The 17,068-nt window shown below is 40.5% G+C and overlaps 1 protein-coding gene and 1 non-coding gene across 2 annotated transcripts in view; one reads left to right on the forward strand and one right to left on the reverse strand.

Moving 5' to 3' along the window:
• Positions 1–13,045: 13,045 nt before the first annotated feature.
• LOC126101595 (aquaporin AQPAn.G-like) overlaps positions 13,046–17,068 on the reverse strand; it is a 187,612-nt gene continuing 183,589 nt past the window's right edge. The window contains exon 7 of the mRNA XM_049912273.1: positions 13,046–15,496. Coding sequence (XP_049768230.1) covers positions 15,326–15,496 — 171 coding nt within the window. The 3' untranslated portion in view covers positions 13,046–15,325. The remainder of the gene's footprint in view (positions 15,497–17,068) is intronic.
• Positions 16,138–16,211, forward strand: Trnat-ugu (transfer RNA threonine (anticodon UGU)). Its single transcript has one exon. It is a non-coding gene; the product is annotated as a tRNA-Thr (tRNA).

The following is a 17,068-nucleotide window of genomic DNA, read 5'->3' on the forward strand; positions in this document are numbered from 1 at the left end:
AGCTATTAAGAAATTCCTCCAAGTTACAGTTAAACATGCATATCCTACCTTCATTAGTCTCATTAGCTTCACTTGTATCACTCCTTTCATTACTTTCATATTCCGTTATTTTCCTGTTGCTTTATACAAAGAGCATGAATAGCGGATTCAGGTTACTGTTACCCGTTCTGCCAACGCTAGCTGCTTCATAGACAGGATTTACTTTCCCGTAGTCTGGGATTCTAGTTCAATTCTTACTATAAACCCCACCTTTTGTCTGTTTCGAAAATCTTCATCGGCAAGTCCCCGAGAAAGCAATCTATACAAAGATGCTTTTTCTCTGTTAATCTGCCGCAGTATGGCGCCACCTCCCAGTTCGTTTCCTGTTATTATTATTATTCCTGAATACGCCAATTCTAGTTACTTTCAAGTTCCTTCGGTTTTCCACATTAAACTTTGGGACACAAAGTTCTTATTTGCTTGCTTCTCCTCTTTCAATGACTTTTCAGCTCTTTCCAAGTAATTAATAAACTTGTTAATGTCACCCGTAGGAACGCCAATTCATGCAACCCATGATAATTTCTTCAGGTTATAACTTTTTCGTCAAAAACGACAAACCCCTTTACACCTTCCTTTCTTGTATTTAACTCTTCACCCGCCCAGAAACTGTTCTGCAACTTCATTTGTTCCTGCTTAGCCCATTATTCTTTGAAAAACGGTTCCTTAAATTTGTCAGACGTATCACATTGTTCATTTGCGGTGACAGTCACATCCTAGATTCGCCCAAGGAATTTGGACATAAAAAAGCCGATCTTTTGTCTATCAGTCCACCAAGCAGGCAAAAAAATTGTTAGAATCATTGCAAAAATCTGTTTATGTTAAAAAATATATCGGGTCAATCACTTGTTTATAGTGTAAGACACTATCAACGAAGACGCACGGGCGGTTCACGACGATAGAGCCATGTGGTTAGATGTTGAACACCGTAGGCGACACCATTTTAGAGTTTTTTATATTTTGGCAAGTATGTGGAGATGCACCTTGGAAGACATGGCTGCAACAAGGGAAGTAGCCACGATGTTTTAATTTTATTACCAATATTATTGTGCCTGATGCATGTTTCATTTTCGCGAGTTTTAACAGGTTCTTTTACATTTTATTATTCTGATGATGGAAGCTTGACTTCCGAAACGCGTCAATCTTAGTGTTTTACATTATAAACAAGTGGTTGAGCCAATATATTTTTTAACATTGACATTTACAACCACGACCTCTCATCCAGTATGGATAAAATCAAAAATTCTGTTTGATTCACATTTTTTAACGGATCAAAACACAGAAATTGTCTATTTGTAACATTAGCCACATCAAAAGATTCCGTCACCAAATTACAACCTCCACTGTTAGTGCCACTCGTAATTTTATGCTCTACTTTTGACAATTTATTTTCATGCTAATGCCGTTTAGTTAGTACTCTCTGAACTCGATCTGTAGTAGATTCTACCACTTCCACACGATCAGACACAGCCTTCACAGACCTCGAGCATTTTTCACTTTCTGCAGTAATTTTACTGCCTAAAGCTGTGTGGTTATTTTCGAAACAAATTTGACACCAGTAATTTTTGCTCGATTTTATGTACATTCTTCTTAACTTGATCTACCCTTTGTTTCCTTCCAATAGCTACATTTTTAATAATCTATGTTAATTGACTTTTAACATTTGAGGATTTCGTACAATCTTTCTCAACTTGAGAAACTCGTTCTTTAGCCTTAGTACCAAACAAATACAAATCTTTTTCTCACATTTCCTTCAACTCGGCAGCCTGGTTTTTGAATTTTACATTAATTTCACATAACAACTTTTTAAGTTCACCAGGCGAACCATTAATGCTACTAGACTGTTGCTCGATTTCCCGATCACGTTTATCAGTCTGCTGTTCTATATCTTTATTTATATCTTGTTTTATTTAAGAAAAGTTTTTGTTCATATCATACATTAATGCTGCAAACATTTCTTGCAAGGTTCCTGGTTCATTTCTCCCCAGTACAACTCCCTGTTCTATTTGCTTTACAGGCAACATACCCAGTTAAGCATCTGTTCCAACTGTTTCTTGCTCATTTACATGAAACTGATTAACATTAAATAAATAATAACTAAAATCACTCAATCGATTATTGTCGCGATTTAAGATATCTCCAGTAGTTGGATTTGCCGAACTATTTTGTTTCACTTTAACCCCCACAGTTGTGGGAACATCATCAACTGAAATATCATTACTTACTAAATCAGCTGCTTGTCGTTGTTCAGGAGTTTTTTTCCCTTTATTGTTATTTTGCCACCTTACACAAAGGTAGGCCGGCAGCAGCAATACTACGCCGCTCTTCAGCCACAGATAATACATTTATTTCAAGTGGAGACATCGAAAAACGAAACAACACGGTGGATAGACAACAGTAGACACACAAATTTAAAAATACAGGAAGTCGTTCACAAGTGCAGCGTCTAAAGAAAAACGTTCAGCACTTGGGCACTAAAAGAGACGACAGAAACGCCACACGTGAACGAAAGAGCACAAATGACGAAACACTGAATCACTAACATGATGGCACACACAAAAACACTGGCGACCATCTGCAGTGCGCGAATATTCACTTTACGTGTACGAGTCCGGGTCCTGCCAAAAGGGGTAAAAGTGAGGGAGGAGGGAGAAGGGAGGGAGTCCATGCCAATGGCAGAGGAGATGGAGGAAATAAGGTAGGGGGGTAGGGGAAGCACAGGGGAGGAGGGGAGGAAGGGAGAAGGGAGAGAAGGGAGAGAGGGTGCCCTAAGGAAAAAACACAGGGTGTGGAAGGGGAGGATCAAAGTTGGTAGGAGGGGTAGATGGAGGGGATGAGGGCATCATCAGGGAGGGAGAGTTAGTGGAAGCCACCTTGGGCGAGGGTATGGAGAGTGGAGAGATAGAGAGCAGGCGGGACGTGGGAATACAGGCGTGGCAGCGGACGGGGGTGGGAAAGGATGGGAGAGACAAGCGGGTGAGGGGGATCAAGTTTACAGGAGGTGTAGAGGACGCGTATCCGTTCGAGGAAAAGGAGGAGGTGTGGGAACGGAATGAGGTCATACAGGATCCACGTGGGGGAGGGTAGAGGGATGCAATAGGTGAGGCGGAGGGCATGGCGTTCTAGGATTTGAAGGGATTTGTAAAAGGTTGGAGGGGTGGAGATCCACGCAGAGTGTGCGTAGCAGAGGATAGGGCGGATAAGGGATTTATGGGTGTGGAGGATAGTGGAGGGGTCCAGACCCCTTGTGCGGGCAGAAAGGAACTTGAGGAGATGGAGGCGGGAGCGTGCCTTGCCTTGGATTGGCCGGGAATGGGTGGTCCAGGAGTGGCGACGATCAAGAGTGACGCCAAGGTAGTTGAGGGTGGGCGTGTGGGTGATAGGACAGCCATAAATGGTGATATAGAAGTCGAGGAGACGAAAGGACGGGGTGGTTTTGCCTACAGTGATGATATTAAAAAAGGTAGGAAGATTTTTCTGTTTAGAAAAAGTGACAAAAAGCAGATTTCAGAGTACCTGTTGGCTCAACACAAAAGTTTTGTCTCAAGTACAGATAGTGTTGAGGATCAGTGGACAAAGTTCGAAACCGTTGTACATTAAGCGTTAGATGAGTATGTGCCAAGCAAGATCGTAAGAGATGGAAAAGAGCCACCGTGGTACAACAACCGAGTTAGAAAACTGCTGCGGAAGCAAAGGGAACTTCACAGCAAACATAAACATAGCCAAAGTCTTGCAGACAAACAAAAATTACGCGAAGCGAAATGTAGTGTGAGGAGGGCTATGCGAGAGGCGTTCAATGAGTTCGAAAGTAAAGTTCTATGTACTGACTTGGCAGAAAATCCCAAGAAATTTTGGTCTTATGTCAAAGCGGTAGGTGGATCAAAACAAAATGTCCAGACGCTCTGTGACCAAAATGGTACTGAAACAGAGGATGACAGACTAAAGGCCGAAATACTAAATGTCTCCTTCTCTAGATTGTCGCACAGATGACAAAATGGTAGATATCGAAATAGACGACAGAGGGATAGAGAAACAATTAAAATCGCTCAAAAGAGGAAAGGCCTCTGGACCTGATGGGATACCAGTTCAATTTTACACAGAGTACGCGAAGGAACTTGCCCCCCTTCTTGCAGCGGTGTACCGTAGGTCTCTAGAAGAGCGTAGCGTTCCAAAGGATTGGAAAAGGGCACAGGTCATCCCCGTTTTCAAGAAGGGACGTCGAACAGATGTGCAGAACTATAGACCTATATCTCTAACGTCGATCAGTTGTAGAATTTTGGAACACGTATTGTGTTCGAGTATAATGACTTTTCTGGAGACTAGAAATCTACTCTGTAGGAATCAGCATGGGTTTCGAAAAAGACGGTCATGCGAAACCCAGCTCGCGCTATTCGTCCACGTTACTCAGAGGGCCATATAGACACGGGTTCACAGGTAGATGCCGTGTTTCTTGACTTCCGCAAGGCGTTCGATACAGTTCCCCACAGTCGCTTAATGAACAAAGTAAGAGCATATGGACTATCAGACCAATTGTGTGATTGGATTGAGGAGTTCCTAGATAACAGGACGCAGCATGTTATTCTCAATGGAGAGAAGTCTTCCGAAGTAAGAGTGATTTCCGGTGTGCCGCAGGGGAGTGTCATAGGACCGTTGCTATTCACAATATACATAAATGACCTGGTGGATGACATCGGAAGTTCAATGAGGCTTTTTGCAGATGATGCTGTGGTATATCGAGAGGTTGTAACAATGGAAAATTGTACTGAAATGCAGGAGGATCTGCAGCGAATTGACGCATGGTGCAGGGAATGGCAATTGAATCTCAATGTAGACAAGTGTAATGTGCTGCGAATACACAGAAAGGTAGATCCTTTATCATTTAGCTACAAAATAGCAGGTCAGCAACTGGAAGCAGTTAATACCATAAATTATCTGGGAGTACGCATTAGGAGTGATTTAAAATGGAATGATCATATAATGTTGATCGTCGGTAAAGCAGATGCCAGGCTGAGATTCATTGGAAGAATCCTAAGGAAATGCAATCCGAAAACAAAGGAAGTAGGTTACAGTACGCTTGTTCGCCCACTGCTTGAATACTGCTCAGCAGTGTGGGATCCGTACCAGATAGGGTTGATACAAGACATAGAGAAGATCCAACGGAGAGCAGCGCGCTTCGTTACAGGATCATTTAGTAATCGCGAAAGCGTTACGGAGATGATAGATAAACTCCAGTGGAAGACTCTGCAGGAGAGACGCTCAGTAGCTCGGTACGGGCTTTTGTCAAAGTTTCGAGAACATACCTTCACCGAAGAGTCAAGCAGTATATTGCTCCCTCCTACGTATATCTCGCGAAGAGACCATGAGGATAAAATCAGAGAGATTAGAGCCCACACAGAGGCATACCGACAATCCTTCTTTCCACGAACAATACGAGACTGGAATAGAAGGGAGAACCAATAGAGGTACTGAAGGTACCCTCCGCCACACACCGTCAGGTGGCTTGCGGAGTATGGATGTAGATGTAGATGTAGATGCTTGTTCAGGAATGCTCACTTGACTGATACTTTAAACTGAGCCTTATCCCCTTCTTTCACATTTATGGAACTGTCACTCTCTTTCATCCTTGCAAGTCTCTTAATACAACCACGCAATGAATAAAATACACCCAACTTATCTCTAGTTGTCTGCTATGGTCGCGGCGTGTGGTCTCCGCCTTCAGCTATATCAGTTTCAGGGCCCTCATTCGCGGCGTGTTCTCAGTTATCAGCTGTTGCGCCGCTGCTAACTGCGTCTGTCGCTGTCTAGTACAGTTCTACGCTGCGCCTTTCGTGGTCTTGGTGACTTTTGCCATCCGTTTCGCGTCATAAAGTGCCAGTCCTCCTGGCATCGAGCTTCCTTTTCTCATTCACGTGTACTGTCCCATTCTACCGCAGCTCGTGGTCGTGCGGTAGCGTTCTCGCTTCCCACGCCCGGGTTCCCGGGTTCGATTCCCGGCGGGGTCAGGGATTTTCTCTGCCTCGTGATGACTGGGTGTTGTGTGATGTCCTTTGGTTAGTTAGGTTTAAGTAGTTCTAAGTTCTAGGGGACTGATGACCATAGATGTTAAGTCCCATAGTGCTCAGAGCCATTTGTCCCATTCTACAGTTCGCTCACTGGGCTACACTGTCCACTTTCTGAAGTGTAACCGACTGCGGTTTAGACCTACTACAGGTTTTAATGCCCGGCCGATGTACCACTGGCGATGGCGCGATTTCTTATGATTCGTGCCACGGAAAAAATTCTGTTCTCCTTTCGGTGATTTGTTCTGGAGTCATGTCCACATGCCTTTTCTATTAAGAACGAATAATGTTCCTCTGCTGGTAAAGCTGTAGTAGAACCAGTAGCGTTACAGGAGTCCAATGGTTTCAAAAAATGTTTTTCAGAATCACATTAGCTGAGTGATTAATTTAAAGATAGTTTTCTAGTGAAAAATTCAATATATTGTCACCTGTTGGATACAGAAAATCGTAATAATGGCAATAAGTACAGTTTTAATTCCAAATTATACTATTTTAACTACCTGATAATTTCAAAGTCCGTAAGATGCTTGCAGCTAGCTACTGGATCGGAGCGCATCTGCCATGCGAGACATGAGCCATGTATGAAACTGTCTGCTTGCTGCCGTCTTGTACGTACGTAGACACGATGCAAGCTCCAACACTCAGACCTGCCGTGGTCAGCAGAGGATTTGAAGAAACTGGTTGCTGTACATTGTCTTGAAATAAAATAAAAGCATCACAACAAAAGATGGAGTTCTGGTATTGTTTGTTTTCTCCTTTAATTGTCATGTTTGCTCATTTTATTGTGCATTAATTTATTCATATTTTAAGATTTTATTGTGCATGAAATTATTATAGTATTACAAGAGCGTAAATAGATTTTGGAGGCGGGAGTGCAGAGAGCGTCTCGGACAAACTGAAGTATCCTGCTGAAAAAATCTCTTAGAAACGAACGAACTATAGAATGTGCTGTCATCGCATACCCCTTCCTCTGTCCACAAATTACTAGGTTTTATAACTGAGTACCATCCACATGACCAGTGTAGGTGATACTTTGCCATTTGGGCTACTAATGATGGAATTGTAAGCAATTTTTAAACTAAAAAATCGTAGCTGTTTGGTCTGTTCTTTTTTTTTAACACGATTCTTTTATTTTTTGCACTGATTTTAGTTTAATGTTGTTTGTAATGATGTCTATCGCCCCGCTATCTTGAAAAATACTGACATATTGCAACCACAAAGTTCTACCAGTCTCAAAATAACAATTCCAGTGCTAAGATTAAACTGCTGTATATAGTTAATTAGACTGCGAAAGTAGTTAATACATATATTTAACTTACCGTAACCATAGTGGATGAATTTAAATAGTTTTCATCTCCTTTCTTATTACAAACTTATCCATAATTAGAAGCTATCTCAACAGCACACGGCACAAAAGCAATAAACGGCAGCACTTACACTAAATTCAACTGCAACTGAAATAATTAACAAAACAACACAGCTCAAGTAAGACCAACAATGTACAGTAGTTTTCTTGGCTAAACTAGAAATTGGCGATAGCCAATAGTGTTACCGATGTGTCCATAGAATCTATCGGCGTTATTGTTGACTATTGACACTGCATATTCATTTTTCGTTGTATGATTGAAAATCAAAATCTCTTTCAGTTTTAGTGCCTGATTTCATTTAGGAGATACGGGGGGTGAGGGAGGGTTCCGGACCCTGCGTACCCCACTTTTGCTATGTCCTTGCGTCTATGCACGTTTTTGAGAATCTGACCTCTAGCTGTTACTTATGCGCTACGTGGCGCTGAATGGCATAACGTAATTGTGACCTACATAACTACATTTGTGAACTATGAAACATACGCCTGATATAAAAAATGCTATGATTATTTATATAAAAGTCAAAACTCAACAGTCATAATGTATACAGCAGAGTTCTTTCTGTACTTGTTTTTATAAATTTCATGTAGGAATCAGAAACGTCACACAGACTGGTCGAGCCGAACATCACCTTCACTTTGAGACCAACATGGACCAAAACCAAGTATTTTTCTTTAGGAATAAGAGGTTTTGAAAGATAAAGCAATTTGAAAATCGATAACTTCCAACTCCATTTCAGCATTGTGTTAGTGAAAATCAAAATGCTTCGTTACACAAGTAAAGAATTATTGAGCATCAGTCTCTATAAAAAGCGATCTGACAGGCTGTGCAAGAGTTGAAATGTTTTTCAAATCTTGAAAGCAAACCGATAGCGTTTTGGAAGTATCAGTGCAGTGAAAAGCGGAGACGGCTTATATATTTAAGTCGCTAGAACCTCTTCAAGTCAGTCGTAATCACAAAGTTGACGTAATCGCATTAATGTAAATGGTTTCAAACTGGCTTGCACTATTCTTTCTAGAGCGTGTCTCACTACTCGTAGCCGCATTTCTGTCAAGTGCATTATTATCAGAGGACGTAGTCATATAGCATAAATATTTATGGAGTGAGCGTTCGGATGCGCAGAACGAGAAATCAGTCGGCAACATCTCCTGCTGCTCAAGTCACGTGGTATTGGGACGGCGCATGTTAGTCCGTATAGCGCTTAGCGTATTTTGAATGTTATTACTTCGCTAGAACAGATGGATCACCTACAGAAGTATCCTGAAACTTTGCATATGCCGTCTATAGACATCTTAGCAATTTTATACCTGGAACTGAAATAGTTTTAAAGCCGTGAAGAGCAAGAGTGTTGTGCATAGCTCAGTTCCACTTTACTTACGTTTTTTCTGTTTTGGGAAAGAAGTGACAGCCAGTAATATCTTTCTTGGTTTTCTATTGCACTTATTCATATTGTCGAATCTTTGTTCCATTTAATTACGTTACAATCACACGGTATTTGGTGCCGATGCATCACAGAAAGGTGAAAAAAACGCATTTGTAGCATTGAAACTGCTACAATGAATAAGCAATTTACACCATCTGCTTGTCCATTATCTTCAATTATATAATGTAGGAAACTGTCGCATGCAGAAGTACTTAGATACACGCATGGGTTTGAGGATCTGAGTAAATTGGAGGAAATTACACTGTCTTATATAAATTTTAACTGCAGATCAACATAGCACGAATACGTAAACACTGACTGGCAGCTTAAACACACTTGCAAATTTATCTAGCATTTCTCTCGTAAACACATAGACAAAAAAATCGCAGAAAATTGTTCTACAATACAAGACATTAGAACACTGTCTCGATATTTTTAAACATATAAAGCGCCTCACATCAATATGATATTCACTATTAGAGATTTGTTGTATGTACCTATGAAAAGTAACTGGTCCGCCTATCACGTACTTCTCTTTACATCCGTAGAAACAACAGTACTGCACCATGGCTGTTATTACTACTAAAACGTGTGAAAACGAATGTAAAAACAGGTAAATACGAGTAATATTAAAGTTTCGCTGTTACCACAAATTTCAGACAAACAGCGACGTTCCAATACCATGTGACTAGGCCAGTTTGATGTTGAGAACATGCACAGTATGCTATGCTCACTCCATAGATATTTATACTCTGTGGACATAGCAGTAAACGTCTGCGACGTGCGTAGTCGGCCAGGCATAGCTGTCTGTAACCAGAGAGTACGGTTAAAATCGAAGCGACATGGACGGTCACTGGGACAAGTTCTGCCAACTTTTGAAACTCACTGTCGGTTATCACCAGGAATTGGGTCTGTCAGCTACACTCATTGCTCTACAGAAGTGTCTACTCTGGTATAATTACACCTTCGAGTGCTGACGGTGTGAAAGCTTTATCAGTCGTATGACGACGTGAGGTGCTGATTGAAACATCTAATCCACACTGATGACACATCAAACTCATTACTACTGTGTGAATGCGATTTTTTCCCCGGAAACTCTACTCGGTTACTCTTTGCTGAGATATCGGAATTTCTCTGCTGTAATACACAAATCACGAAAAGACACCAATAATACTGACAGTAATAATTTACTTATGTGAACCACTTCTATGCTGCATGGACTACAGCGATCTGATTTAAGATCTATTGAACTATCGTGGGTGAATCATAGCTATTGACACAAAAAATAGCAGCATTCTCTAAAATTATGCATACGATTTCATTTAATTGTGTGTGGAGTGCGTGTGCACAGCAAGTATATGCAGCTGTTGACGCACGTTTGTTCAAGTGAAAGCATCTCTTACTCATTACTTGTTTCAAAAGATGAATTTATGTTGTTAGATCCGGTGTCATTGAAAATACAACATTTTAATTCTTTGTAATTGTTCAATAGTATTTCGTCTTATGCCATAGGCCACTATTTCTCAGTGGTTTTTTATAAGTTGTGGAAGGGTATATATCCAGTGGCACCTCATGCAACAAAATGTTACGTGTGCTACTTGTGGCGGCCTATTCCGTTTGACTTACAAGGGTGGTATTCATAACTAAATTGAATATGTTAATTTTATTTATGTAAATAGAGCTGTTCAAATATATTTAATTTTATAATCAACGGTTTAACATTGTGAACAACAAAATAAAATGAAAGAAGTTAGTAACAGCAGGAATCAAATTCAGGTCCACGTGTTGCCAGATTTTGCGTTAAATAACTCGCCCACGGTGGATTACGACTACACCTTAAAACTCACTTCAACGCTATCCAGAAAGCTTTAGTAAGCATTTTACTTTCCACTACAACCCCCTCATATGAAACAATTTAAGAACTTGAAAGGAGCATCGACTTGCTTCAGCTCACATAGTTTTATTTTGTCTACAGATTCTGTCAGTGAAATCAATGGCATTCTGCAAATCAACAAGCATCTTTGGAATTTAGTAACCTATGTCATACGACTGACTTCAGATTACCTATTTGTTCAGAACATGACCTGCCTCTCCTAAAACCACCTTGATGTTCACCTAAATTACTCTCCCGTGTCGTTTCTACTCCAATTAATATAGTCTTAGGAAATATATGCAACTCGTCGCAAAGAAATTCCTCTGTATTTGTTAACATTTTGTTTATTGCCTTTCTTATTTAGTGGTTCTATCAAGATCACCTTCTACTCTCTTTGGAGTTTTTCTGTTTTCCAGCTTTTCTCAAAGAGTGATTTTAGCTCTTTTTTTATTTTTGGTATTGAGCATTTCAAAAGCTTTGCTGTAACAGAGTCTTCGCCACTAGCTCTACAAAGCTTTAATAATTTATTCAATTTCTTTGGTAACTGGGGTAAATCTTCTAGATTTGCGTGAGTGTTCGAATAGTCAAGTTTATAGATTGGCTCTGGAGAATTCAAAATACTTTGCAAGTATTTCTAAAGTTTCAGTATTAAGTAAGTCAAATCGGCGAGCCATGTACCATATCCCTTTGTTGTTAGATTTAAATCTGGAGCAGATCTACCTAACTCTTTACACTCACTTGCTCCTGCGAAGATCTACCGGAAAAGGGCCTGTTTAGAAGATCATCCACAGAAAACACTTTCATACTAACTTTCCTTGTAGTCTCACTCGCTTTTTACCTTCATCTAGCCTATAGCCTTTTGACTTACAAGGTTAGCAATAGTAACTAACCTGATTATGACTGAACTGTTTCAGTACATTTTAGCTTTATAACGAATAGTGTAGCATGACGAGGAATAAAATAAAATGAAAAAAAAAAGTTAGTAACAGTGGGAACCAAACCTGGGTCCACAAATTGCCACCCTGCAAGTTGAGTCGGTCAAGGCGCAATTACGACAACGGCTCCTCAAAAATGCCTCATGCTCTGTGCTTGTACATTAAGCTACATGAAAATTCAAGAAAACTACTGACCTGGTGCTGTGAGCAATATAGCAGTTGTAGTGCCGGAAGGCACGACGTCACATCAGAGCATGCGCAGTTGAAAACAGACAGCTGTGTCCATTGTCTGAGCTGATCGAAACACGGCTGCGCATCATTTCAGCAATCGACATTGGTTTCTAGTTATCATGGAGAGAGCGCTACAAGACATATTTGCACCAATTTTATTTGCACACATTTGAAGAGAAATGTCGCGTTATTTTAGTGCAATTTCCAACTCTGGTTCGAAGAGAAATGCTGTAATTTTAGTGTGATATTTACAGTAAGTTGTACCACATTAGCACATGATAACCTGCCACCACTGTATATATATATATATATATATATATATATATATATATATATGTGTGTGTGTGTTTGTGTTTGTGTGTATGTGTGTATGTGTGTATTTTATCATTTTGAAGTTTGTGTACCTCTCATAGACAGCCAGTTAACTTTGATGCACTTACTCCGATTGCCATCATCTGAATTATAGGCCAGTTCTGAGATGGGATAAATGTAACATCATATTGCTGTACTGCAGAGCTTAATGATACATGCAGAAGCAGCGATAGTGACTGATCAAAGGCCAAATACATTTGGTAGTTCGCTTTTAAATTGCAGGTAGACCTATAGAAAGACAGACACAAACCTTTACAATCTTCAATGATGAGCGGAATTTGTTTATAGAGGCCGACAAGACATTTCATATGCTTACGCTGCTTTTCCAACTAAATTGACATTAACTTTACAGTACATTAAAATTTCTTTCATTACTGTTTCGATAGTATATGTGGCGTATTGTAGAATATGATAATGCATTAGTTAAGTGTAAAAAAATATGTATATCATACTTCGGTTTTATTAAATTCAACACATAATGAAAAAAATCGATACGATTTCACTATTATTTTATACTCCATAAAAGTGATGTAACAGAGAAAATCTTGTTGTACCTCTGAATTAAGAATCCCAGAATTAGTATAATTCACCCACTTTGAAACCAGATGACGGAAAAAGTTCGAGTTTTTTGACCAGTGTTATGAGTATACAGTGTAGAAACAAAACAAGGATCTTCCTGAAAAAGTAGAGGGCGACGAGAAGTCGATGGTTGCTAACAGAAGGATTACAGTAAGAAACACGAGACAACATAATTTGATAACAAACAACATATTTAATCCTTATACTTCAAAAGACACATATAAAATTTATTTTAGAGCTATTCATGAGCTTTAACACAGACAACGATGATTACATGGCAGATTTAATGTCACTACAAATATTGACACATAGACGCTAATTTTTAGCACATAACAACTGGCACAGAAGATGAATATGAAAAAACTATATAACGATATAATGTTTGCACACAATAAAAGTTGCTTAAAAAGTAGTACTCACGCATTCATCACCAAAAACTTAATTTGTACCGTCTTACCAACCTCTTTCTTCAGTACATAAAAAAAATTATCATACTTCATGAAAATGGCTGCAAATAGTGTTTTATTTGTGCAAATTAAAGAAACATGGCAGCAATCAGTCTTCTTATTGAATGATACGGTCATCTGAAGAACTATGATTATTAATGCTTGCCATTAGATTATCCTGGAATATGATGATTTCGAACTCTTTTTTTTGTGTGTGTGCCACTCGGTTAAATACGTGCGAATTCAATACCAAATGTGATATTATCTAAGACTTTAATTTTTTGGAAATATTTTGACTTTATCCTTCATTAGTCTTTTGCATCCAGTACATTCCCATCATATGTAGGATGATCAGGCGATTGACTTCACATTACTTGCAGTAGGTCAGTCCGTAACATTGCATGGTGTATTAGCTGGCCGTATATGTCTATCTATTTTGAGGGTTATTCGTTGTATATTTTTACATACACTGTAACTTCATTCACAAAGAAGATACTAACCATATATATAGAACTGTGGAAGAAGTCATCTGCCCTTCACCACTCGTGTTGAAGACAAATGTTCAGAAAAACTGAAATCGACACAAAAAATACATCTTGTACTCTGTTACAATACGATACCAATTTCTGATGGTCCTTCTTAATGGTGTGAACTGTTAATAAAAAACTAATTCTACAGTAATATAACGGATGACTTGCTGTCCTGAGGAAGAGTAATGTGCTTCAGTTATGTGATAGCTGCAGTATAAATGAGGCTGTTTGTGATTACTAGTCATGTACAAGTTCCCTTCTTGGAAAATCATCATGACCCAATCAGTAGACTGTGTCTACAGCGGGGAAGATCACGCAGTTTATCAAGGTATAGTTTTAGAACAGACATGTTGCTATCCGACGCTCAAGCAAGCATTAAAAGTTAGTTTCTCCACAAGAGCATTAGCTCCGAAGCTCCAGAGCTGGAGAATGTATCTGTGCTATTGATTGCTTGGTCACAGCAGAGTGAGATAAAATTCAACCAATATATCTTTTATAAGATAATATAGCGGACGACTCCTGTGTGAAAGGAAAAGTGAACACTAATTACATATGAAGACATGACACTTTCTAGTGATTCCAGAATAACACTGCCACTGAATGAATTAAAGGAGATAATCACATGTGATGTATTTCACCTTTCGTATAGCCAGTGTCTCATGCAATCGAAGAATATTCAGTTAGAGTTGGTAACGATCTGCAGCACCACCACACTTTTTGCCTTCTGCATAATTATTATCGTCTGCAATTCCGAAGAGTTACTACTTGATGTTCGAAAGTTTAGCGTTTCCAAATAGTTATGTTTTCTAGTTCTACCGAGAGTTTTATGTTGCAAGTTTCCGGAACAATGGGTTTCAGAAGAGAATCGCCATTATTAGACTTAAGAGTGCTCTCTTCGGGCCGTAACTTTAAGCAAGGCATTTTGGGTTCGATACTAGTCCCTGGAATTTTTTTGGAGTGGCAACGTTTGTTGACTGAGTTTGAAGTTACATTCCGAATCAAAAAATTGCAACTCAACAATTTTGAACAAAGCAGTGCTCTTGATAAAAATTTGTCGATATAGAATGCTACTTTCTTGTGATCTGGCAAACGAATATTTTCAGGTGATGAATGTGTGGCTAAAATTCCTTGTCGATCAGAACTGAGTCGTTTCAGCAGAAATGACTCTACTATGCATAAAGCACAGTGACTGGGTGTGAGAACAAAACCTGTCCAAAAGGAAAATCAGTGTCTTCAAGGCGTCAGCCGAACTGATGACGTTGTAAACTACCGTCATCGCCTGTAAGTGACTAACCGATCAACAGTAGCAGAGATATGCCGACAGAACACTTTTCTTTTACCAAATGGAGCAGCGGAGGATAACGATGATGAAGCTGTGGCATGGAAGAGCAGGAGGCGACGGCACGCTGGGGTCTGGAGCAGACGGGCTCCCCTGTCATGGACTGTACAGTGTAGCAGCCTCTACTCGGCGGCTGTTCTAGTTGAGTGGGATGGACTCTGCCTTCTCGGTGCCTGCACCGCCTGCAGCGCCGTCCTCGACGCTGCGGCGGTTGCGGGAAGCTGTGGGCGCGGCGGGCTTCGCGTCAAAGAGCGTCAGATAGAGCAGCGAGGCGACTGCAGATCCCAGCAGCGGGCCCACCCAGTACACCTGGAAGCACAGCACAGTCAGTATCTAGTAGCAAGGGTAGCGCCCTGGCTGTAAAAAAAGTCCGGAGCCACACTGTCAGCACATGCGAGACGACACAAGCAGTATACGTAAGCCATTTCCTACCAGCCACAAATCCAAAGGGGTTGAAAAGGAGGTTGGGAGGGCATTACGGGAGGTCATGAACTAAAAGAGCACATTCCCAGACTGATCATTCCTGCTATCAACAACATACCTGATACATATATGAAGACAGCAACTGTTCTCGAAAGAACAGATTACTATTGTTGACCGTGCATCTTTTCCCTGGAATAAATGATGACTAGCTGAAACCCTCAGCTGCCGACAGGTGTTGTTGATATACCTCGATGTGGACAGTTGAAAATATGTGCCCCGACCGGGACTCGAACCACGGATCTCCTGCTTATGTGGCAGACGCCGTATCCATATGAGCCACCGAGGACACAGATGAATAGCGCGACTGCAGGGACTTATCCCTTGAACGCTTCCCGTGAGACACTCATTCCCAACTGTCCACAATTCTACATATGTAATGTACCTTATAACATTTGCCCATTCACTCATTACTCGCGCACGGGAAGCGTGAAAGCGATAAGTCCCTGCAGTCGTGCTATTCATCTGTGTCCTCGGTGGCTCAGATGGATAGAGCGTCTGCCATGTAAGCAGTAGATCCCGGGTTCGAGTCCCGGTCGGGGCACACATTTTCAGCTGTCCACATCGAGGTACATCAACAACACCTGTCGGCAGCTAAGGGTTTCAGTTACTCATCATTTATTCCAGGGAAAAGCTGCACGGTCAACAACAGTAATCTGTTCTTTTGAGAACAGTTGCTGTCTATAGTTAAAGGCTACCTAGCCATTGACCTTCATCTGTGCGAATGCGCACAGGTTGCCCAAACTCTTACGGGAATCGCCAAAGCGTGCGCGAGTAATGAGTGAATGGGAAAATGTCTATAAGGTACATTACATACATAGAACTGTGGACAGTTGGGAATGTGAGTCTCACGGGAAGCGTGCAAGGGATAAGTCCCTGCAGTCGCGCTATTCATCTGTGTGCTCGGTGGCTCAGATGGATAGAGCGTCTGCCATGTAAGCAGGAGATCCCGGCACATTTTCAGCTGACCACATCGAGGTATATCAACAACACCTTTCGGCAACTGAGGGTTTCAGTTAGTCATCATTTATACCTGATACAGTTCGTAAAATAGCAGGTCTGGTTGACCCAAGAAACCACAGTAAATTGAGTGAGGGAAAACAGAAAGAAAACACCCCTCACGTAAAAAAAAGGGAAAAAGTACTGGCTTCGTGAATGCTCACATACACAGCCGTAATCTTTAGTCGTAGTGCTGATTGAAATACTAATACTAGTGTGCGCACGCTTTGTAAGGCACCATTTTTTCGCGTACATACTTCCACGTGAATTTCATTTACAAGCAGCGTGTTTTTTGTGCCTCATGAAATGAAAATTATTTCTTGAAGCACACAAACGGAATATAATTTAAGCAAAATATTTTAAATTATTTAAAGAAAAATTCGGAGTAGGTATTAAAATCCA

This window comes from Schistocerca cancellata, chromosome 9, assembly GCF_023864275.1.
Source record: "Schistocerca cancellata isolate TAMUIC-IGC-003103 chromosome 9, iqSchCanc2.1, whole genome shotgun sequence".
NCBI classification, from domain to species: Eukaryota; Metazoa; Arthropoda; class Insecta; order Orthoptera; family Acrididae; genus Schistocerca; species Schistocerca cancellata.